The sequence below is a fragment of the Rhyacophila brunnea genome, unplaced genomic scaffold (genome assembly GCF_057557595.1).
Source record: "Rhyacophila brunnea isolate RB1 unplaced genomic scaffold, BYU_Rbru_1.0 scaffold_18, whole genome shotgun sequence".
Taxonomy (NCBI): Eukaryota; Metazoa; Arthropoda; class Insecta; order Trichoptera; family Rhyacophilidae; genus Rhyacophila; species Rhyacophila brunnea.
The window spans coordinates 7,382,631-7,409,026 of NW_028232837.1; the positions used below are offsets into that span (position 1 = coordinate 7,382,631).

Below are 26,396 nucleotides of genomic sequence, written 5' to 3' on the forward strand. Positions count from 1 at the left end.
TTGATAGAGCACACAATATAGACTAGGTATACGCTATATAACTTTGCACTTTTTACAACCTTGCAGCCCTATGTTCTAACTAGTGATATGAAGTACCCGACGACATGACGTAATTGTGACGTCAGCCAATACACGCTCGAGGCAAGCCGTCCAACGCACACGGATGCTGAAACACCTATTTGTGTATGGGGACAATGGATAACGCCACTATTTTAGTAGCGTTATTTTCTCGAATGCTATTATCACTCCGGTAGTACGTCACAATGATGTTATATGACGTCATATCGACCGGGCGACTACAACTCGCAAGTTATAACATAATGCCGGGTCCACACTGGCAACATGTCGCCGGCAACCTCGTTAAATTTTACGATAATTATCATACTTATCGTAAAATTTAACCAGGTTTCCGGCGACATGTTGCCAGTGTAGACCCGGCATAAGGCCCCTGATACGCCTCCTTTCGTAAAATTAGATCAAATGATATTCACTTACATTAATATAATATGTATGTAGTAATAAATAAATAGATAAAATATTGCGTAAAAAAATATTTTTAGAATAAGTATATCTACCCCATTTTCATCCTAGAACCGGAGTGCAAAGTTATGAAGTGGCAACTCTACTGAGCATTTCTAAGAAACCTACTATTAGACAGCGCTGATTATAACTACGTGGATGTCAGTGGCGCTGTCAAGTTTGGAAACACCGTTATGAAAATGTTGCCTGTGCGACAAGACCTATTACAATATGTTTCAATTATTATTCTAAGATGTCCATAATTTCTAATGAAACGACTGCATCACCTGCTTCATGGAAAACCGCCATTACTGTCAAAAGTTGTAATATTTGTATTCGTTCCTCAATTCGCCGCCCTTTACAATATGTTGCCCCTAAGCAACGCATGATCTGCCTGCGCCACGGCACGCTACTGTATATACCAATTCAAACTCTTGACTCGCGTATGCATACCATACTGGAATTAAACTTTAAATATATTAATTAATTCCTTCCTAGATTCAGAGTTTTCTTGAGAATAATGAATACAAACAGAAAGTGGTATCAACTTCTTATGTAACTCCCTGTAACTGATATAAGGAAACCTATAACCTGTAACTTGCTTGTACGAAAATAAATATCGTTACTAAAATACCACTAAAATTTACGAAATTTCTAAATGAGTACGTTGAACTAGACCACATAAATATTTTCATTTGATGATTTCGATAAGATAAGCCTACCACACAAACAAAACACCTTTATCACGGTGACGCATTAAACCTACTTATCTAATTTACAAAACATAACTTAAGTTTATGAGTATTTTTTAATATACACACAGCAGTATCCAAGGTGCACTAAACGACCACAAGGACGCAATAAAACCAGCGGGATTGACGAACTCGTGAGGCGGCTCGGTGGGTGTACATGGCAGCGAAAAGTGGAAGGAGGTAGACAGCTTCGACCAGCAGTGGACCGACCCCGGCTGATGATGATGATACTTACATGACTTACTATATCCATTATATTACAATTTAATTAGAGTTATAAAGATTTAAAAAATTAACAACACTGACAAAGTTGATTAATGATTTATGTACAAATTAAATATATACATATATAGGGACTTCCTGATACCTATATTTTCAAATGTGCGGAATTAACTACTGTACCTATGTACAAATTATCTGTAAAAACTGTGCGACAGCGAGGCTGACCGAATTCCGGAAAGGCAGGCCGTAAGTTCCAGACCGTGCGTCGAGAACGGCGAACAATCATTACTTTCTCTTTACTCAGAATTTACCTCTCGACCTGTCAATAACTAATTGATTTCAATTCGACTGTAAACTGTATCATCACGCTGTACTAGTATTTTTCGACAATAAACACCGTTCTCCGTAGCTATATTTAATTACCTGTTGGAACCGCTCTTCTGCAGCCTCGTGACCAAGACTTACTACGTATTATAAATGCAGATACCTAGGTACAGCAAGTGTCTGTAGACGGATTTTTGAAAATGTATATATAATATCTTATATCAACTTGGCCTGGCCGTTTTTCAAACCAACTAGACCACAAGGTATATACGGAGGAGCTACGCATGCTGAATGATCATGAGTCTTGGAGTCACCGCGTTGTGTCTATAGGCTCAAACTGAGGAGCGGACATGGTCAATGAAAAAAAGAAGAATAAATTTAATAAGACACGTATATTATTATAATGATCGCCTACAAGCTTGTCACCATCGATGTGTTAAGAAAAAGACGATTAAATATGCCAATGTGCCATATTTATTTAATTTAAGTAACGGGATGCTATTCAAATATCGCAGCAATCAATAGGCCAAACATCGAATGCGCATGCGCAAAAATGGCCGCCCGCGAGTCGATCAGCTGTTCCCCACTGACACTTGTCGCAACTTGGCAAAGTGTTACGATAATAACATTATTAACAGCTGACTGACTAAATGGCGGGACATCAATGACCTTGTTTATTGCATAATGCTAATGCGGCAAGTGCAACGCGGTGTAGTACGCTATTATTTGCACTTCCGCGCCGTGCATAACGCATGTGTTGCCAATCAAAAGTGAGTGGTAAAAATACCGATAGTAAAAGAATTCATTATGTACAGCTTTACTGACAATCACAACACTTCACCAAATCAATGTTCAATGCCAATAAATAGGTATATAAAATTACGAACGCACAATTTAGTATTACAATTTATACATCTATCTAACTTTAACAAAATGTGGGTTAAATTACCCCAAATGGAGTAAACTTATATTCACATTTTCCATTGGGAAGATATCACGCGTTAAAACGTATACCTACGTATATGTATATTTTACGTATACCAACGTATACGTATATATATATTACGTAAATGATTACCTATTGTATTATTTATTCATCAAATCCTTGCAATATTTTAGTACAATTTAATAACTTCTCAGAGATAATTTCTTCGCAAACCATTCCCTTCATTATCTACCAAAGGTGCAATGTAGTACGTAGGTCGAAGAGCTTGTGATTTCCAGATTCGAGAATTCGACATCGATTTATTGATTTCTCAAGAATCTCGAGATATATCCTTGTTTCTTTTTTAAAATCATCCCGACCGAATCGGTTATCGAATTTGTGACCATTTTTAGGTTTTTTTTACCAAATATTTTTTTTCAAGTTCAAAGTCAAGGATTTTTTAGCTTTTCTTATGCCAAGGCGTAGGCAGCTTCTTTTTTCGTTATTTTGTCTTGTAATAATGTGAGTAATGAATTCTTGAAATTTTATAAAAAAAAATATTACTCGAGATTCGAGATGCACCTTTTCTGTGCAAATTTTCGAGACGAGATTTCTCGATAACAATCACTAATCTAACGTACCTACTTAGGAAGACTTAAGGGACATGTAACTAGGTACGTCGTGAGAAGCTGTCGAAACACTCTTTTATTGTTTGATTTATTGATTAGTGTATTGTATACAATCTGATATTAATATGGTAATATAATGTTTATAGTAATATAATAATATAATAATGTAATGGTTATAATATGCATCAATGCCTATGTAAATTAATATAAACTATTCGTTATTTATTAATGTGATAACAATTACATATTCAATCAACAAGGAAATACTAATTAGCCATTCCATATTATAATAAGTATGGAAATGTGAAACATCACTAGATATAAATAATTAATACTTCGTCGTGTATTCTATTAAGTTATACTAAACAAAACGGAGAACAATACATTGTTCTTTCTAAAAATACTTGATATTATAATGATAAATATACCAGGCACTGTGTCAATGTAAGTAGAACATAGTACAAAGTCACAGAAGCATCAATTTATTGTTAAATGTTTGAGAAACCGCGATGTGAATGACATGCCCACATATTATCCATGTGACTGTAGGTATTTTAGGACGCCGCGAAAAAATCTTTATAATACACGAACGGCGCTGCAGAACGAAAAATTTAGACAACCGCTGCTGTAATACAATAAGTTAGTATAATAATATACTGTAATTATTTATTTTTATTCAATACTGAATCTAAACAAGATTTGAGAATGCTAGTTTTTTTTTTTATTCTTGTCGGTTTGCACTGTTTACAGGAAGCCAGCGGCAAACAAATTTTTAAAATAGCCGATATGCTGGATTATTTGTTCGGTTAGATTTGGTTTTCATTCTTGAATTCATGAATTTTGCCAAAATCGGCTATGAAAATTAGCGCGGATCCCGCCTGGCTTCCTGTAATCGTTATTTTTTTTACAACCTCAGAACTATACATTACAACAGATTCCAGAAAAAAAGTTAGACCGACTGATAATCGAAATAACATCATTCATTTTCCGGGTGAGTGCTCTAAGTAGCATATATTATGATTCGTGCGAATTATTACCAACAACTACGTTTATCTGAGTTACCTACTACAAATTCCGTCAAGGTAAATGAAATTACTAACTTAATCGTAACTGACGTCCGACGCAAGCCAAATTTTATTATTGACACTCTCTAATTGTGAATAATGACTTTGTTTATTATTCAATATTGAATACGAGTATGTATGTATGTAGGTATCATTGAAACCACACCATAACAAAATTATTATTGAAGTACCATTTCACATTTCACTATCAAACGTCAAAAAGTAGAATATCTCAAAGCCCACGCTCAATACGGAAAGCGAATGGTATCGTTTTTTTATGCGCTCAAGTATTTATGTTATACATGATAATATTATATTGTAACATTATTTAATACAAAATAAACCAACTCAATTAATGAATATGTACATACAACTTAATTATATATGTAGTAGGTTTTTCTATGCATTTAAATTAATCTTAAATTATAGACTGAGTCAAATTTTAGGATAATTTAAAATGACTCGTACAAAAATAATAATTACATATGTAACATTAGTCATTTAGACACGGCATAACTCTCTTTATTATAATATAAAATAATATTTAATTCATTAAAGCCTACGCTCGCAAATTCGTTTTGAATATTATCTATGACTGAAGTGGCGAAATATTGGCTATGAAACTAGTGCTGGGTAATTGATTTTTTAATGGTAAATTGTATACCTACCTTAAAATAGTAATTATTACAAATTAACAATTTACTAGGCTATAAATCAGTAAATGATTATAGCGCGGAGTTACGCAATGCAGGTACACATTTTGGTAGCTTGTATATTATATTTTATTAGTGCAGGTAAGTTGGTTATACATATTAATTTAGTAATCAAAACGTTCGGATTATAATTTTATTATAGACTCCTGTTGAACCTCGATTGAACCTGTTGTATCAGATACAACCTCAGTGGCTCTAATCTATACACAACGCGGCTATCGACGGCTAAAGTGATAAATATTATCACTTTATTATATTTATGTATTATAATTGTTACAATAAGTTAGCCGTCTCTAAACTGTCAAAACTGTCTATCTCGCTCTAAAAATTAACACAGCCAAGAGAGGGGCTGTTAAAACATACTTAGCACTTTTTGACAGTTTAGACGGTTAACTTATTGTAACAATTAACCGTCTTAATATATAAATATGATAACTACCGTCGATAACCGCCTTGTGTATAGAATAGCTTCGCGGGGCCGCATACTCTGCATGTGTGCATTTAAGGATGTCCACCTATTTTGACGATGCATTATGCTGTACAAACGAAAGAGCATCTTGACAAAATCTGCTCATTTAATAATTATTTTATGATGTTGAGTGTTTGAGTGAATCTAAAATTGTATTAAATTCTAGACGGGTTAATTTTCAAATTCAATCAATTTCTTTTACATAATTAATGCGCATGAAATGGGGCAGATAACGTCAAGAGGGACGCAGAGAGGCTGAGTGTGACCAATTGGAGAGAGAGAGAGAGAGCTCGGGATAGATCTAGGTATAGCGTCAGCGTAAGTCGACAGTACCTACCTATTAACTATTTTCCAAATGCTACATGTTTATAAAAGATGGAGGTTTGGGTTGAAACTCTTGAATACTCTCAAAAATAATCTTTGGACGTTTACAAAGTGTAATAGACTGTTCATAAGTGTATCATTTATCATCCTACTCATTCATTTGTTGCCATCGTATAAATAGAACTCAGCAGTTTAAAAATTGCGGCAGGCGAAATTGCGCTTGACTTCGCTTGTGTTTGTGATTCAATAATGTTATTTTTGTAATCAGCAAGGTGTTAAGTCTCACCTATGTATACTTTAATAACACGATTTTGGCAACACTTAGTTAGGTAGGTATACGTGTAAAGTGTACGAGGAAAATAATTAATATTTATCGATTTACCCGACTCAAGCGGCGAAAAGCAATATCCAATTAAATCAATATTAGTTTTATTTTATCTCATTCCAAGTATCAAAACAAAGTGGGTTTTGTGTTTACATTTTTTCCGTTCGATATGGATCTTGCCGTCTGAAGAAGAGATTAAAAAAAAGAAATATAGGTACGTTAGCCACTTGCTCAACGTATCAGGTCCAAACTCTAGGTTTAAAAACACATTGAAAACAATTATTTGTCCCTTAGTGCTGAAAGTGCGGAGGTAACATTTTTATCATTTTTGAGTTAAGTATCTAGATTTAAATGTGTATTCACGTTATCTTAATGCTGAAAATTTGGGAGTCCAATTATTATACTTTAGAGCTGAAAGAGTGGATGTCCAATTTAAGTCATTTTTCCTTTAAGCTATAGCAAAAATATTAATTGCAAAAGTGCGGAAGTCCAACATACGGAGTTTTAGTCCGAACGCGAGTGAGTATTTGAACTAGATTAGATTAACTATGATAAAACTGCTCCCCTGCAAGAATATATGTGACTTCCAGACATTCAGCTCTAAGGTATAGAATTATGAATTCGACAGTCTCGAGAATCCAACCTGAGACCCGCGGTTTAATAAGCAAATAAGATCTCCTCTCGTCAATCGCAGGCGTACATTGTTTGTATTTACATCATAAAATATATTCGATTATTTGACTATAATATAATATATCAACATGGCCACCGGGAATTACGAGACATTGTCGAAGGCAAAGTCGAAGGCTGAAGCCTGAGATGCCAAACAATAAAATTGTGAATTTTCCTCTAAAAGATCTGTCTAGAATCAATCTTTTCGTCGGTGCAAACATCATTTCCACTCAACACTAAAATTCTGATGCAACGTTTTTAATACTTCTCCCACATTTTTCCATTCACATTGTTTTCCCATCTAAAAAGGTTTTTCGCTCACCTCAAAGATGCTCACAAAATCAACAATCACATTAGGGTGCCGTTTTTTCAAAATAAAATAAAATCTAAAGGACACTATGCTCAAATAATAGACTGTCAAATGGTTACTGTAAGTATAACGGAACTACAGTCATAATTTGGTGAATAAAAGTTGCAACGATGAGAAAAAAGTTCATCGAATAATACTACATACCTAGTAACAACTACTAACTGGCTACCAGGAATCTAGCCTGGGGGCCTGGGCTCTGAGAGGGCCGGCGTGGCAGGTCGACCTGATAAGTGAGATGAACACACATCACAAATTTTCCCTACTGGGGAAAAAATCGCCTGCGACGCTATTTTATTTATAGGGTTTTAACATTTTAAAATGTTTAGTTGTGTGATGCAATTTTGATTACTGTCTGTCGATATTCGAGAACTCCATAATTCAAATGGATTTATTCAATACATCTAATACCATTATCTTTACCTGAAACAACATTTAGAAAACGAGTCTGTAAAAAGTCCCACTGCCTTTAATCCTAGCGATGGATAGGGGGGCGCTTCAAGATGTGAGGTCCATGGTAACAATAATATATTAAAATATCTAAAATGATGTCTTCCAGTGTTTTCCACGACACCAACGACCGACCATAACAAAAATCGATTCGACATAAATAAAAAGGATGTCCAGTTAAGTTTAGTATAGGTACCTATCTCTCTCTCCGACCATGTCCGATCCTAATAGGATCATAAATGGACCTCCACAGAGTGAGGGTTTGTATTAACAGATTTTATTTGTTTTTTTTAGGAGAAATGGATGTCAGCCGCTTGCACAATACCTTAAAACTAAGAACAATTAAAAAATCTTTCTCTCACATTCAGAAGAAGTTGTGAACAACTAGTAGGAAACTGGTAGGTAGTAGATAGCTTAAAAATAATATGAATTTGTTTAACAAACGTGTATCCGTAACATGTATTAAATTACATCTTTCGTATGTACTCTGACGTTACGAGGACCCTAGTAGTAGCATTACACTCCAAATTTATAAAACTGTCAATTCCAATCCAATCACATCTCCTGGGTGCCCACTGCTTCTCCGTTGTAAACGGTCGCGCGCAATACTCCATTGGAGAGGGCGCCAAATTATCATTTACTATTTATTTTACTCGGTTACATGTAAATTGTACGTAAAACACTTCACCGTGGCACAGTTCGCCGTGAGCTTTCTTATCGGAAAGAGATGATCGTATACTACACGGTCTCCAATTTTATTAGATTCAATATGAATATTAATTCAATTTTCATAGCTGATTTTGGCAAAATTCATGAATTCAAGAATGAAAAACTAACCTAACCTAACAAATAATCCAGTATATCGGCTATTTTCAAAATTTGTTTGCTGCTGGCTTCCCGTAAAGTGTAAACCGACAAGAACCGTGTTTTATTTAGACATGAATTTTATGTCAGTACTATACGACCCAAAGAGGTTTGACGGTCTTTAATATACGGCCATATAATATTGTGAGACAAGTGTGAGACGGCGAACTGTATACGTACAAGTTTCCGAACACGGATTTAATAGGAGCGTCAAAGACCCAATGTTCGGCCCTTCAAGCGGCATCGTTCTTTTCGGTTACGAATCGTTAAATTAATCTCTCCAACAGGTAGGCTTCGCTATTGCTAAGCCTCGTAGTAATTTTACAAATAAATAAATTATTATCTGACGGTCATCAAGTGTTGATAATATACTAATGGGGCTAATTTAAGGAGTGTTATACTTGCCGTGTTGTAAGTAGAACAGTTTAAGTGCCAATACTAATTAATCTCGATGATGTTTCAATAACAAAATCGTTCACACTCGTTAATGAAGAATGATTAATAGAGCTGAACGTTTTTTTTTTTTTAAATTAATTAACAATATACCTAATATTTCCCAGTTGAAACTTTAAGCCTACGTCCAGTGACGTCCCGTGGGGGTAGACAGATTGAGCGTCGCTTGGGGGCGGCAGTTACTCGAAGGGCGGCAAATCGAGGAGAGTCATTTGGAATGTATAGAAATTTATAAGTACCTAAACTTAGTAATAACGAAAATTCAATCCAATTCAGCTCACTGGTTTTGTCGGGTTCGCGATATCTAGTTTACTTCCGTTGCCTTTCGACGTCCTTGGTGACCAGAAACGACACGTACAGATTCGCGAATAATTAATCTGATATTTTGTTAGTAATGTATCCATAGAACACTATTCTTAGATATTGGACTCGTGAAAGAATGATAAAAATACTGTATAAAAAATGAGGCGGCATTCTGGCGGTGCCTAGAGGCGGCATTTTATCTAGAGACATCACTGCCTACGTCACAACCCCGATGTATAGTCGATGACAGTAACCAACAATAATTCCATAGGATGGAAATGACTATAATGCACTTAGACAATACCAAAGATCGCCCACGGCTTCGTCACAAAACACAATACAAATATTGATAGTTATTATTATTTTTTCGATTTCTAGGCACGCACTTCTCTGCCTGCGTCCCACCTTATATTATTGCAAATTATCGATACAGAATTTATCCGATTTCTAAGCAAGCGCTTCCCTATTCGCGCCTCGCCTAATATTGTTGGAAGTGTGTTATTTTCGCAGAGATATACAAAATGAAAATGTAGCTACTAAAAGTCTACTAAGTTGATACCAACAATCTTTAACGCTAGAAACACATTACGTGACCTGGCGGTAGAAGCTCACGCTATGGGAAAAAAGTATGCAATGTTGTTTAACTTGGTATTTAAAATATTATCAGACAGGATCTGTCATCAGATGCTCCCATCCCACAATTTGAGTCATGTCAGGTTAGATGTTATGTCAATTGGAAGAAAAGTCTACCAAATTGTATCAGAGTTACACTAAGGTCACCTCACGCGCATCACGCCACACCACTATCGTCACACGCGATACAAAGCTTTTTTATTTTCATCAAAATTACACATTTTTGAGTCACGTGATGTCACATATCTTTGATTTTAGCGATTTGTTCGAATTGTTTATATAGGACATGAGCTCACATGAAGTTATATTTGTTTCTAGCATTACATCATTTTTTTTGTCGTAGGAAAAACAAAATCTGACTAGACTAGACATCTTATTAGATCAGTTTCACATCGGACAGAACCAATGGAAAATAGTAATGAACAAGCTTCCTGTCATTTTCTGATAAATCCAAGACTATGTTAAAAAATCAATATTTTCCACATTTTAACTAAAAACGATTATAAAATATTGAAAAATATCCTACATTGTTGATAAAGTATTACAATCTAGTCATGTACCTACCCACCTACCAATATATTATATTATGTATTATGTTTTCCAATGAAAACAAGGATGCTGTGAGATAGTTACTGTGAATAAATGAATACGACAAAAAATATTTAAAACCTCAATTACATTGAGCTTCTTTATAAGCTGTTTATTGGCGAATTTACAATCTGTCTGTAAAGTCGCCCAGTGTAATCATCGAATAAGCTGATAAGCAGGATGTAAACACTCCACCGAGAAAAGTTGAAAGCCGGTCAACTTTACACGCTACACGCCGGCGTGTGGGCCTACTGCGTCTGCTCAGTAGAGCGCAGTACCAACCTCTCGGTAAAAAAACGAACTACGTTCCGTCAAAATAGTCGCTGGCTTGTGGCTTCTCAGCGAATGGAAAGTTTTGTGTGGATTCATCAAATCGCAGTAGCTAAATCGCCCGCTTTTAAATACGCCAATAAACAGCTCGTAAAGAAGCTCAATGTAATTGAGGCTTAAATGACACAATAGTTTTAATGCAATAATTATTAGAAATTTAAAATGCAAGTTCAACTATCACCAAAGACATCGCGAAGAAAATTTGGAAAGGTGAAAATCTTTATCTATGGGAATAATAGACACTCAGATCCAAAGTATCCCTATTGCGGTCAGACATGTACCTACCTACCTATAATTATTATTTATAGACAATAAATCATCACACAGAGTGAAGTGTCTATAATAAAACAATAACGAACAATTAAAACAATGCAAATAGGTTACCTTTGAGTCGGATGCTAGGTACATACTTATATGGTACAAAGTTTCCATGGATAGTAGTTATGCAGATAGATATTGTAGGCAAAATAAATACAATAAACATTAGGTATAACGCGTTTTTTTATTGACAGAAGATGACACAATACCTACTAGGTATTTTTGTTTTGTTCTAAAACATAGGTATACATCGGTGATCGATAATTTTTTTTTTATCAAAATAACACTTTCTCGCATGTAATAATTTGCCAAAATCACACCATTTCTGTGAAAGTCTCTATGATTCATGCTTATGTATTTTATTGACATTGAATAGGCAGTGGTCCTATTTCAATACTATGTAATATGCAAACAACCTGTTGATGATTTATTTTGATAAACACGTCTTATTTCTCATAATATTTTCAAAAAAGGGGTTCCTACACTTTATTTTCACCATTTAAATAGGTTACCTAAGAAAGACATCAATTTTTTGTATTTTAAAAAAATAAGAGGTTTATGTTTCTAATAATTATGTAGGTACCTACGTTTATAATAAATATATGATGTAGGTAGGTAGTTTAAAATATTTTTTAATTAAAATGATAGTATTATTGATTTTATCGTATAAATTAAAATAAAAAAAGAAAACCATAGATTCAGATAACATCACCGCGTGTTGTCATCACAAAGAAAAAGAAAATTTGAATATGGAACCATCAAACGTCAAATTCGCCGCAAAGGTCAAATGTCACCTGTCAAAAACACAAAACTAGAAAGCGGAAGCACTCACCTTGTTGAGGCTGGGGTCCTTGATATGGTCCAAACCCGTCCTCGTAGCATTGCTGCCGCTGTCTCCCGATCCCCACACTCCGATCCTGTCGCGGTCCATAGTCATGGGTGACGAGTTAATGTTCCCAGTCGGCGAATGCAGTCCGTTTATATAGTTGGACGTCGGATGGAAGTCACTGCTTATCGGCCGAAATTGGCCGTTGGACTGAGGCCGAGGCTGGCAGCTCGCGTTGTTACCACAACAGCGCGTGCGCGCGCCGCCACCATTTTGACAGCCGTCCCTGCCGAATACAAACGAAGGGAATCGTGAAAATTCGAAATGTAATTAATGTGCACGTGCGGGAAATGCGCTAAAGGGAAATGGCCGTTTTCTTTTCGGCATTCGGCTTCCAACGAACATACATGAATTAACCAAAGATTTACATTCTTCTGTGAAGTAGAGCATACATTAATATATGAAAGTGAAGCTGAAACACAGGCTAATGATTAAATTAGCTGGAAATAGTTTTCCATTGTAGATTCATTGTAGATTTGATTGTAGCAAACCATATTTAACAATATTTTATGTTCACTTCATCAGTCAAATACATATCTATTATATATTATATTCTAATATTGAATTAAGTTTTCTATTTTTTCCATTTAAATGGATCTCTGCAAACCAGGTTTTATTCCATCCAGTGCCCTCAATTGATAGTACCTATTAATTATACCATTCATCTTGCGAAGAAATTTGAATTCGTTATGAATGGATGGTGAACGATTATTATTTAGATGAAAAATCACGTAACATGGAAAAACAGTATGTAAATCATGCAAACATGTACAGTATATTTGATTTCCCAGGGCTGCACTAGGGTTAACCATTAAACGACTTGCACGAGTGTTTTGGTCGCATTTTTTTGTGAGCACAATGTGCAATAATTCATTAGAATACATAAGATGTATTAATATTTAAAAAAAATCATAAACAACGTGTCATAAATGTAGCTATTACATTAAAAGGTTAAAAACTGGTCGTAGATGGCGATTATAAATAAGAGTTAACCGCTGTCTATAAATGCGCTAACGTATAAAATATTGATTGAATACGTGTATTAAATAAGGCTCTAAGTACCAAAAAGTAGTGTTGCCTGTAGTTACAAAATACCGAGTCATTGCAGTAAAATTTCATTAAGCAGACCTTTTGAAAAATGTAGTTTTACAGTGTGAAGTAATCACGGCAGCTTCTATAATTTTAGGTATTAAGAACTCGCAGGTGTCAACACTCCATCGTCAGCTATTTTATATTGAATGCCGTTGAGAACTGCAGTGCTACTACCATTATAAATAAAACACGCCAACGGACTTACAACGTCGACAGGTTTAATTATTTTGTTGTATTTTTTTGACTTGCTTGAGGCACTTAGACTATAGTTGAAGTTATTGGCGTTGGTATGTGGAACATTTTTCTATACAAATGTCAGTTTTTATGTTTTTGGTACTTAGCGCCTTAATTAATACACGTATTCAATTATTCTATGACCGAGGTACTAATACAAACACATTAAACATATTGTGGAGTCACCATGAAGTGCATACAATTGCCTTTGATTATTATCCATGCTGACCAAAAACCTGTATTGAATATTTTTATCTATTATTTTCAATTGTCATGTTCAAATAGTGAGATATGTACACAGGTGATATTTCTCAGAATATTGGCACCGTTCTGTTGATTTATGAATCAAAAATTACTTCCCACTTCTAAGTGAACGTATATACAATAAATAGTAACTATCTATATGTCTTAGTAATTATGTTCACTAAATTAAATAGTGATAAAAAATCCAAACGTCAAAACAAAATTGTTCCATGAATAGTTTTTTTTTTTTTTTTAAATAAAGAACATTTACTTCATAATACATAATCATGATACCATGAATCTAAAAAAGAAATCACATTGCCCAATTAAATGGCCATAGATAATATGGGTATTATAATATTGAAATGGTGGCAATCGTAGATACCTATGTTTAATGGACGGTTATGTTCATATTATTAACATTTATTATTCAAGAAGATTTTTGTATTTTTTTTCTTCTGTAAAAGGGATTTTTTTTAAACCGTTCTATTACAACAACAAATGTTGTTGATTCTAGAATGTTTTCGGCGCTTACCATAATACCTACCAACTGAAAAGATTCACTTTATCCTCTATCGTCCGAATCTTGTTAAAGAACTATGGTTGCCTAGCGAGTATCTTCATGGTACAACATTTTCACAGAGATTCGCTTTTACTATGCTTGCAGCATTGCTTGTAACATAATAAAATAATGGCATGTTGTGATTACTTATTGCTTTAATTGTTTAATTATTCAATAAAAAAAACACATTGTTCAAAGGATATTAGAATGTAACATTCTTTATATAACTTACAGAATCTATTGATACATTGATTCAAAACCACAAAAACCAGTCGCCTATATTAGCGAAATTTTTAAAGCGCTTAAATTGAACAACTATTACTTAATTTCGTAGTAATTAGGTAGAGTGCATGTGGTTAAATTGGTAAATCACATTAGCTGGAATTCGATGGATTTTTTCCAAGATTATTTCTAATAAGTACCTAGGTACGTATATTTCTAGTGTTTTCGAATTATGTAGGTATATTAATTAATCATTTGATAAATTATTTATTTTTATGCTTGTAACACTAATGCAATGCGTCTTTTGGGAGAATAATACACTGCAATGAGAATTGTCTTCGAGTTAATTTAATAATTGGTTTAGTAAACAATTTTAAGCTTGACTTTCATATTTTAATATTATTTATTCTCAATTTGTATAGATTAGGGTTTTCTCGAATATTTTCATCGTAAATTATTGATGTTTCATTAGGTAAGTAATTAGTGTAACATCAAATTAATTAAGATAAAAAAATAAACAGGTTTTATGAAAAGTCGGTCAAAAAACAAAACATGGAATGAACGATAAGATTATTTCCTCATAAAAACCGCAATAATTTATTATTATCTACGTTATTTTTCTATTGTTGACTATGATTTTGAATGTGGCTAAGTACTGTTCTAGAAAAATATTGTTTATCTGTTGAAGCTTCTAAATAATTAAATTGCAATTATATAAATAAATTTATTGTGATCAGGTTAATGACACAGATAATTAAGGTACCTGTCATTAATTTAGTGACGATGAAGAGGTGTTACTATCTTGTAAAAATAATAAAAATATATAGTGCGTTAATGGAAAGACTAGGGTACATCAATGACAGACAACCCGCGGCTTGTGGGCAAAACATTCTATGTTTTTATGGCTAACGAATTATTAATTATTATATTTATTAAGTTTTATATGCTGTACCTAAGAGATTTTTGACTAATTCATATCATTCAATATTGGGACCATACCTAAATAAGATTTCATATAAATGAAAAGGATTTCAAGTTATACACATTTATATTTTTAAAAAAATCGATGTTTTTTTTAAATACTTCAATATAAAAAATATCAAAACTATGAATTAGTCAAAAATCTCTTAGGTACAGCATATAAACTTAAAAAAACTAAAATTTTATAATAAATATGATCATAAAATATATTATGTAAAAATAAGATAGGATCCTTTGACAAATTAACAATTTATAACATTTTTTACAATTATTGTTAGTTTATCTTTGGCTTAAATAAAAAAATATTTTTCTTTTTAATGTTTTCAGATACACCTAACCGATTTTTTTTTAAACGGTACATGTTCAAACACGCGCGTTACCATGATCTTACCCCCTACTGCATTTATCGTTTGTCAATTTTTGGCTACGGCCGTACGTTGTAGCTTAGCCACTGAGAAATGCCAATAGAAATGGCGTATTTCAAAAAAATACTACCTTATTCTTAGGTCAATAATTATTATAAAGCAAACATTATTCGTAAAATGTTTATCACATTTGAATGGTCAAAGCATAGTTGAAATAGTTGAAAGCTGATTATACAGTATCTTTAAAATTATCTTTAAATGTGTAAATCTTGCCCATTTTTTGAATAATAAAATGCCTAATTCTTGTCAAATTTGGGATCACAGAGATTATCAATATATTTTTTTATTGTAAATATTTCACTATTATAATGTCGACATAAATTTTACTAATGGTTTTATAAATGCTTTTAAAAATTAATAAATATAAAAAATCTTAACACCACTTCACATTGACGTACTGAAATATTACTATATTCTAAAACATTAGAGCGAGAGGTTTAAAAGAATACTATTTTATATTATAAAAATAATTCATGCAGTCATCAAATGTTTATGAAATAAATATAAAGGTAATAAGGCTTTAAAATTATGTAAATAGATTAACTATAACGTTTAAGGAATGTCCAGGATCATGCTTTGAAAATAGCATAAAAGCTCCATTTTGACGTACGCTGAGCATGTGGGCCGTTAAGCAAAGAGGTACCTATGTAGTTATAAGTATAATATACAATTTTTATTTACGTTTGTTTTGGTTCCGGGATCTCAAATAAGTATTAACCCACGGCCCATTCAAGAATAAATTCGGCCCTGTGCAAAATGGCAAAGGTACAATGCGTATTATAGTTTGTTGTCCAAGCCAACGTTTGATCTAATCTAATCTAAATATTGAGATTATAATACATGTGTGGCTTGTTCCCCATTTCAAGTTATTAGATTTTATAATACTGCAGAATTTGTGCCATCATTTTAACCTCTTTCAATGTTAGACACAATATGACGTAGTAAAAGATGAAAAATCATTTTAATAACCTATTCGGTAAGTTGGCAGTAATTTCTTATCGCTGTTATCAGGTGATGCTATATTTTATATTTTGTTGTATAATAATTAAGTACCTAGTTAATCTTAATATTATTAATAAAAACATATTCCGTTAAATAAACAAATTCAATACGTGTCAATTTTATAAATCAATGTATTAATGCAAATTATGGTTATTTTAAATTTCATTTACATATTATTAATTATTATGAAACTTTATTCTAGTTGATCAATCGATGAAACTTAGATACTATCTAACAATCTAACGCATGGTTTCCCAAACTATGGGTCGCGACCCACCAGTGGGTCGCGAGCGAATATTGAGTGGGCCCTCGCCACTGTATACATGAATTTAAAAAAATATTTTTGCAGTTCACGAGAAAATTCGAGCGTTCATGAAAAAGCTTATGTTGTGGAAAAGTTGTATTGAGAATGGCAAGTATGATTGTCTTGAAACACTTGAAACTTTTATTATTGAAAACCAAGTGCAGCCTAAGATGAACGTACTGTCTGAAATTTCCAGTCATTTATCACTGTTAATAAATAAATAACTTTGACGACTATTTTGGGGAAGAGATGAAAAAGTTTGATTCGTTGCGTTGGATTTGTAACCCATTTCAAGACGACTTACCAACTAGTATGTCAACAAAAGCAAGTGAAGAACTCATTGATATATCAGAAGATACGTCACTGAAAAATATTTTCAATCGTAAACAGTTAACGAAATTCTGGCTCTCGGTTGCTGATAATTATCCTTGCCTGTTCGATGAAGCTATGAAAGTCCTCCTCCTCTTTACTACCTCATATCTATGTGAGGTCGGATTTTCGGCTATGGGTAACATGAAAACTAAATACCGAAATAAATTGGATATATCAAACTCACTGCGATTAAAAGTAACTAAAGTTGAAGTTGATGCTAAAACTGTAATGAAGAAAAATAAGAAACAAATACATCCTTCCCATTGAAATAACTTTGCAACCTATAAACCTTGCAGGTGTAGGTATTTAAGTAATATTTTTTTTTATTTAAGTTGTGTTTCTTATTTCAACAGTCTTTCATTCATATTGGTAGATAACACTTAAAAATATTTTTTTAATTTCAATTAGAACAAATAAGACAGCATTAAGTAGTTCCACGACTCGCCACTAGGGGATCTGAGCATTACCAATATTTATGCCCTCTTTTCTCTAAGACAGCTAAGAGGTGGGTCCCAAGATTGGAAATTTTTGTTAGATGGGTCGGAGCCCAGTCAACTTTGGGAACCACTGATCTAACGCAATGATACTCAACCTTTTTTTTCTTCGGGCTAAATACATATATTTGTAAAGTAACGCAGGCCGCATCACTACTGGTTTGACGAAAAAAATCATGAAATCCCCCCTTTTTAACAAAACATTTTTAAGATTTTAAAAATTATGCGTGTTTTTTACATTAATCGTGTGCAATAGCAACACTCTTATACCAGATTTGATGTGGACCATAATGACAATCCTCTTCGGGTGTCACTATATCTGCGTCAAAGTCGAAACGAATCTCAAAATATCCGAAATTCCTGATAATAAATGTGTTTCGGGCCGAACATAAAAGCTTGAAGGGCCGCAGGTTGAGTATCGCTGATCTGACGTAAGCGATCTACTGAGTTGAAGAGGTCAATCTAACTAAATTTTAGTTTGAAGCAGTAATGTGTCTATTGTTTAGGCCTCGCATTAGTTGAAGTACGGCCTTGTGATGAAGAGGATTCAAAAGATTTGTGGCTTTATCCTACTGACTTTCACTTATGTACGCTTAATGCGAGAATATTATATATTTCGACGTATATGAGGTGTAAATGAGAATACACTATTCTTAATAGTATTAGCAAGTATCTTGGAAAACAGGAGTATCATTTGTTTGTTCTTCTAAGATACAGGATGTAACCTGCCATTAGTAATGCCAATTAGGATGGCAGTAACTATGTTCATACATCACTTCGGATATTTATATATTCCACTTGCGTAAGGATAAGTTAAGGTAGACGTTGTTTTATAAATTCTTAAAGGTCTACGTAGCTAATTCAGTTTACATCCATTTACTTTTTATGATATTCCATTTTATCCTTCTAATTACTCTATTTTGTATACTACATATTATTGTTAATACGGTTTCTTTATTTTCCCCCATAGTCATGTTGTGAACATCTTGAACAGGGAACTTAAAAATAATATGAACTGAATTACCTAACGGGTAGTAGTAGTAACCGATCCCGAGTAAGGAATAACCCGGGATAAACTTAAACACGTGTCAAGAATAGGTACGTCATACTTCGAATACTGATAACTGCTCTCGGTTTATGCATTGACGCTCATTTAATATTGGTGTATTGCACGTGCATAATGCGCGTTTCATTTTCATAGGACAGTCACACATTCAAAACCCTGTATCAAAATGTTGTGTATTGAATATTGCATAGCTATCGGAATTCTATTTATTACCTGTTCTGTGATCTTGAATTCATAATATACGACATCGAGTGTTTCCCAAACCGTGGAGCACGTATTACTGGTGGTAGGTACACGAAAGGGTTGAAGGGTTGAAAAATATTTGACTTTTTAGACATTTTCGTTGTGTTGTCAACCGTATTCCAATCGAGGCTTTGGGCTTTAAAGTCGATTTGCTCATGTTTTAATATAATCACAAAAAACTTTGAGCACTTTTGAAAACATATTAGTAAATAATTAGATAAAATAAATGTTTAAATAAAATTGATACTTTAAAAAATGTGAAAATTGTTATAAATTGTACGAGTAGTTAAATAAAATTGGTCGAAAAAAATCACGAGTTGGGTTTGATAGTTGATGAACTTATTTAAAAAAATATTTAGAACCAGAATTATGGACATATTAAAAAAGTAACTAACGAGGAAGTAGCCGATTTTGAAACCAATAGCACCAACAATGTCGTTATAACTATGGCTACTATAATTTTATAATACTTATATGTATGTTACCTACCCCGTAATTTTACATTTCTATACTCTATATATTTCTTTCTTTCTTTCTTTTCTATATATTTCTATACAATAAACAGCGCTCGAAATGGAAAATTTTACGAACCGGAGCGCTCAATAATTTTACGAAAATAATAACATAGTTATCTATTTTTATGTATATTTTATGTAGGTATTCTTGTTTTGTGGTTTATCTAGCTTGCATGGTCAAATTATTTTCCCACGAGACGGAGCAATAATTTTAGGGATTTAATGAACCGGAACGGCGCTTCGGTGCGCTCCGGCCATTTCGAGCTGACTATAAATATATCGGAAATATGTATCTACTACCTTTGAAATCAATGACAATAAATAACATAAACATAGAAAACAGTTGGAACATTGCTCCCGGTGTTGGTTTATGACCATAACCCATTTGAGCTCGATTTTCCATGTGCGTCTGGTCTTAAGATTTGGTAAGGACATCGCCTAGGAATACGCCAGGAGCTATTTTACAACCCACTGATGTTGGTTTATGAGTCGCTACATTTGACAATCAGCCAGGAGTTGGTTTATGTGTCGCCACATTTCAAAATCAGCAAAGTCCACCTTTAGGTATTATTGTAGGTACTATTGCTTTCTAACGTTTCTGCATTATCAAAATGTGGAATATATTAATTTTAAATATTCTTTTCTCAAAATAATATAAACTTTCACCCTTGTGACTGTGTATTTGAGAAAACAAAAAGCTGTTTTTCTCCTATTCATCTATTATGGACTTGGCTGATTTTGAAATTTAGCGACACATATACATAGACATTCAAGCGTAGTAAGTACATATTATATATATGAAATGGAATAATATAATCATTGTTACGTGTGCGAGTTGTAAGAACGATATCTGATGGCAGTAATCAATCTTATATGTGTTTTTTAATGTATTTTATTCATAATATCTAATGGGTATGTATGTAGATCAATGGCAAACAGACACCGTCGCCTCCAGCCACTTTCATTTTCCTAGTGTATTGAATCACGATCTTCGCATCACCTCTACTCGCGTTTTACGATGGCAGTGATGTAAAATAATCTTCCAATATATAACTGGAATCATTCTACAGTGGCATAATGAGCGATTGACAGGTGCATTGCGTCCAGCGTTACCGGACGTCCCGATTTTTGCAGGACGTCCTGTTTTTCAAGGAAAAATAGATTATCCCGTGCGGGACAGCTAAATTCACGATTATTCAACAATTAATACAAATAAGACATTTGACGAAAGAACACGGTGGATGCATGCACACGTGTTTATACACTAATTTAAGACAAAGAAATACTAATAAAGAAAAGTATATATACTTCACTCTGACGGTCCTTGCTACGTAAGTAATGTGGCGATTACATTATGATCACGTCACGTGCTGTCACATACTGAAACGGCGACCAATTAAGTCTATGGTTTTGTCATTCCGCAAAATATTTTGAATGACCACCATCTCCATAAATTCAATTATGGTAAGTGCCTTCATAAGTATTTAGAATTATTATTCATTATTCACGGTCATTTCAATTAATTTTAACAGTTTCTACGTGTTCGTACAAAATTACTTGCGATATTGCATCCATAGATAATATTTTGAACAGAACCCAACCAGCAGACCATAGACAATAGGCGGAAACACCAGACATAAATAATAATTTCATAGAAAATCCACAGATAAATCCATTAAAAACAAAGAACACGCGATTTTGACGTGAGTCAAAAATGTGTAAGCCTGCCGAAAATAGAAAAAAACGATCATTGCCTATAACGGTTCAGGATGTAGCGCGATACGCGTAAGGTGACCTCATTGTTGTTCTGGCGATTTCGGCAGATTTTGCTAACTGACAATGTTTATTTATTTTAATGGTTCTGCTACGGGGTGGGAGCATAACTCTTCCCCCGAAGCGGCAGCTACTGTGACTACACGTGACAGCACGTCACGTAATGTGATGATAATGTATTTGAAGCATAAGTATTTACCAATGCAAGACTTCAAACTGCAGTGTCAACGCAGATAATATTTTTAATCTATAAACCAGACCGTTGGAGCAGACCCTTTTTTGAGTTGCTGCGCTCCGGGACCTAATACTTGCTCCGGCTCGGCTCCAGGGTCTGCTCCGCTCCGGGTAAAAAGTTTTAATAAGTGTTATATGTATATAAATGTTAAAATAAAAAAATAAGTAAGTAGTTTTAAAATAATCGTCATTTTCATTATAAATTCCATTAAACAAAATTACCGGCAGCAAATCGTCTCTCATTATTTGCCTCTTCTGACAAAAAAGTGATGTTATTTATTATTCAGTAGTGTTGCCGTATTTCAAATAATTCCAGTGTTGCAAAGTGTCAAAATATACTATTTTCATTGGATTTAATGACGAAAATTTAATAATAATAAAAAACATCCGGAGCAGTGGAGCACTACAAATTTTCGGTACTCTGGCTCCGCTCGTGCTCCGGGTAAAATCCCATTGCTCCAGTGCTCCGTGCTCCTGCTCCGAGCTCCGCTCCAACGCTCTGCTATAAACCGCTATCAATAATTGTTATACAAAAGTTCCTTTAACTCCCTCTATTAGTAAAGTAGTTTAATATATTTTTTCCCATATATGTAGGTATGTATCGACATTACATAATATATACATTATCGGAAAAGTGCAATATAATGATAACATGTTATTATGCAACTAGATAATTAAAATAATAATGTTGCATTCTATGCATTGAGAGTAACACGATTTTTTTGTTGTTTTATTTTGATAGACGCTAATTCAAGGTGTTTACTAACTATCTGTTACAGCTTTACTAGTTCAGATACAGTGTTGTCAACTGTTAACAAAAATATGCCAGACAGGAAGTAGGAAATTAAAAAACCTAACCGGCAGAAAGAGTGAAAGATTTCCTTAACATTAAAAAAAATCTTGATTGAAGCCGGTAAGTTAAAAATATTTTAAAATTTTGGTTCACTATACATCGATCATATATTTCAATTCAAGGATCTTTTTCACTTTATTTCGTTTATTTTATGCTTGCTGCATAATACATGAATTATAATAATTAATATCACAAAGGAAACACTTTAATATGTGGTCTAAACTCTAAAATATATCTATATTTGGCCACGTATTTTTTCCGACTTATATGAGAACTATGATATTCTTGGTAGTATTTATCTGTGTGTCCCTGATAACTATCTTAGAAATCGGGATCATCAGTTGTTTGTCGTCCCAAAGTGCGGAACTAATCTGCCACTGGTGATGCCAATTGGGAGGGCTATAACTCTGTTCAACCAAATCGCTTCGGATGTTGATATATTCCACCTACGTGAGGATGAGTATTAGGTGGGCGTTGTTTAATAAATTCTTTAAATAGGGACTACTTAACTCATTCGGCGCACTTCCATGTACCTACTTTAGGTACTTGTATTTTTTATATTTTACTTTTTTACAAAATAGTGCTTATATTTCTTTGTTTTTCCATGTCATGTTGTGAACGTCTTGAATTTAAAATTTGTAAAGGTCACTATACTTATGTACTTAAGGCTATACTTCAGCTGAGGCATGGTCTAAAAAGATCGCGACTACGCGATGCGCAAATTGTGCAAACGATGCGTGACAAACAAAACATAATTTGTCATACAAATTCAACTTGCGTCCATTTAATGTTATTTAAGTAATAATAATAATATATTCATTGACATGTTTTGTTTTTCGAGTAAATACGTAACGTTTTTTAGTCATCTTTACACGATTTAAGAATTAATTCCTCCGACGCCATCACAAAACAAATTGACACGCTCACAGGTTGACTATCGCTCTCCGATTGGCAACGCGTGCGAAATTACGTCCCACGTATTGTTGAAATTTTTTTGCCGTTTCACTGATGTATGCTCTTAAATAAATTTCAATGTGAATTATTGTCTCCGTGATGACACAAAGTGGTTAATATTTTTTTTTTATTTTAATTTTAAAGACGACCTCATAACAGTAGTGTAGTAGTAGCAGTAGTAGTGAAATAATCACAGGAACATCTAAGCTTTGAGTTAGATATATAGTGACTTCATCAGGAATCGAACGAGAGTCGCCGGTTGAAAAACCTGTACCATTGGTGAGTACGAGGTTTCTTCAAGTAAGTAGAAAAGTTTTTGAAAAAAAAAGTTTTAATTTTAGAATTAATTATTTTTTTAAATTAGCGGGAACTATCATATTTTTATCACGTTTTTATTAGCTCGTATTCTTGTTTGTCATTTTTTCTTGTGTGTCCAGTCCTAGCTACTAAATTATTAATATTTACGTGCGTTACTATGGAAATCCGCCCACGGTGGCCGCGTGGCTTAAGCGTTGGACTATCACGCCGTGGGTCCCAGGTTCGAATCCTGGGTCTGGCAAGTACTCATATTGTTTTTCAATTTGTGTGTGAGTCAGGGTATGGACCTAATAGGTTGAGCAAGTGGCTGACATTCATTTCTCGTAAAAAAACAAAAATCTGTTAATACATACTACTCTGTGGAGGCCCATATGATCCTATTAGGATTGGACATGGTCGAAAAAAAAACTATGGAAATCAATATGAAATGTCAAAATGACATTTCAGTATTCTATATTTTTATTCAGTATTTCTATCAAGTACAAAAAAAAGTATTTATTAATACATAGAATTGTCAAGTATATGATTCAACAGAAAATTTAAAAACGTGGTATATAAAAAGTTCTTTTTATCTTGTAATTATTTAACATTATTTTCATTAAGATTTTTTTTGATTTGTGAACAGGTTTTAAAAGAAAAGACAGAAGAAGCTGTTATTCTAAATCTGAACAACTGAAAAATAATACACGTACGAAGTTTTTTAATAGCAGGATCATAAAAATCTGACGTTACATCAATATTATTAAAATATAGCGTACAAAAAAAATCCAGCATGTTGATTTTCAAGCAATTCTGATTCGATTTAACCGTATTTAACGTCATCGTCAGATGCTGGTTTTACCTACCTATTAAACAAAATGACAAATCTAACAAAAAACTTATGTTGGCAACACTATTCAGGTAATACATGATTATTAGGGAATCCAATTCCGAGCCAAAATTCTGATCCCGGGATTTCGGGATTACAATTTGATAATCCCGGGATCCCGGGATTGGATTTTTTTTCCATTGTTAATATATTTTTTTTATATTTACAAATATCTACACATTGATAAAATCTGTCAAAAATAAATCTAGTATAATTTATACTATTTAAGAAATTTATTGTTAATATTGTATACGTTCAATCTTGGAAATACATAAGTTTAATGTAGTAAATAATATTGTAATATAAATAATAATGTGAATTTAATATGAGATTGCTGTTTCTGACAGTAAAGACTTAATGAATGGGTTAGCGAGATTTAGAATAGTAAAGCAAATCATGGTGTACTTATGGCCTTTCCACTTCATAAATCTAATTAGTCAGCCAAATATGAAACTGCCGTAAAACGTATGAGATCATGGTGGAATTACTTTGTTAATAGTGCGAAGCATTTTTTTTCCAATCTTTCTCATTTTTATTAATTTATGTGAAAAAATAAAATGAATCGGCAACTTACACATGGGTATAAATCAAATTTCATTCAAACTCAGTTTATTTCTAATGTAGTTATTTGTTATTAAAAGTATTTTTTGTGTTATATTTACATTTTTATTCTCCATAAAAATTGATAAAAAATCAATCCCGAAAGTTTCGTGATTATGTTTATCAATCCCGGGATTCATAGGTATCGAAAATAGCTCGGGATCCCGGAATCCCGGGATTGGAATCCCTAATCATAATGACATCACTGAACCAACGTAGCATCAACAAATTGGACAATGGATAACAAAAACAGTTGGTATCTGGTTTTCTTCATTTGTAATCTCACTGGTCGGCTTCAAGACCTTCGTATGATTTCCATCCTTCTACATGGTCCATATATTCGGTACATAAACGTTCTACATACTGGAGTTTGCAATGGACTCTTAATTTTTAAGAAACTTTTTATTGAACTAACTAATAAGACTACAATAATAATTTACAGTTGAAGTTGGTTAGTTTTTAAAAATCAATTAAACCCTGCCTAAGCCAAATTATTGTAGTACATATTAGTCCAATGATAACAAATACGTATGCCTAAGACACAAAGTTCGTGTGCACAATTTATGTCGGACACACCTACCTCCACCCTTCGCCACTGCATCAGGCAGCTGAGAATTAATCTTAAAATCCGTTTTCCCGAAAGAGTCCTTTTTGGCCATACGATACATTGGGTCTCTGCGCATCTATTATATAGGTACACACGACTGCTTTCGGCCGCTATCTAGGTTAGGAAAGTATCCAAGTATTAGCACTTATTGTAACAATTACAATAAGTTAGTTATAATTTTTACAATATGTGCTATGTTATAACGGCACCTCTCTTGGCTGTGATAAATTTTAGAGTGAGATAGACAGTTTTGACAGTTCAGACGGGACACCGGTGTCGCGTTCGATATAATACATATAGGAGG

At 33.5% G+C, this 26,396-nt stretch overlaps 1 protein-coding gene across 1 annotated transcript in view; it reads right to left on the reverse strand.

Annotated features, from left to right (window-relative positions):
• LOC147073160 (NADP-dependent malic enzyme-like) overlaps nucleotides 1-26,396 on the reverse strand; it is a 97,163-nt gene that overhangs the window by 57,463 nt on the left and 13,304 nt on the right. Inside the window, exon 2 of the mRNA XM_085945309.1 lies at nucleotides 12,077-12,356. Coding sequence (XP_085801435.1) covers nucleotides 12,077-12,356 — 280 coding nt within the window. The remainder of the gene's footprint in view (nucleotides 1-12,076; nucleotides 12,357-26,396) is intronic.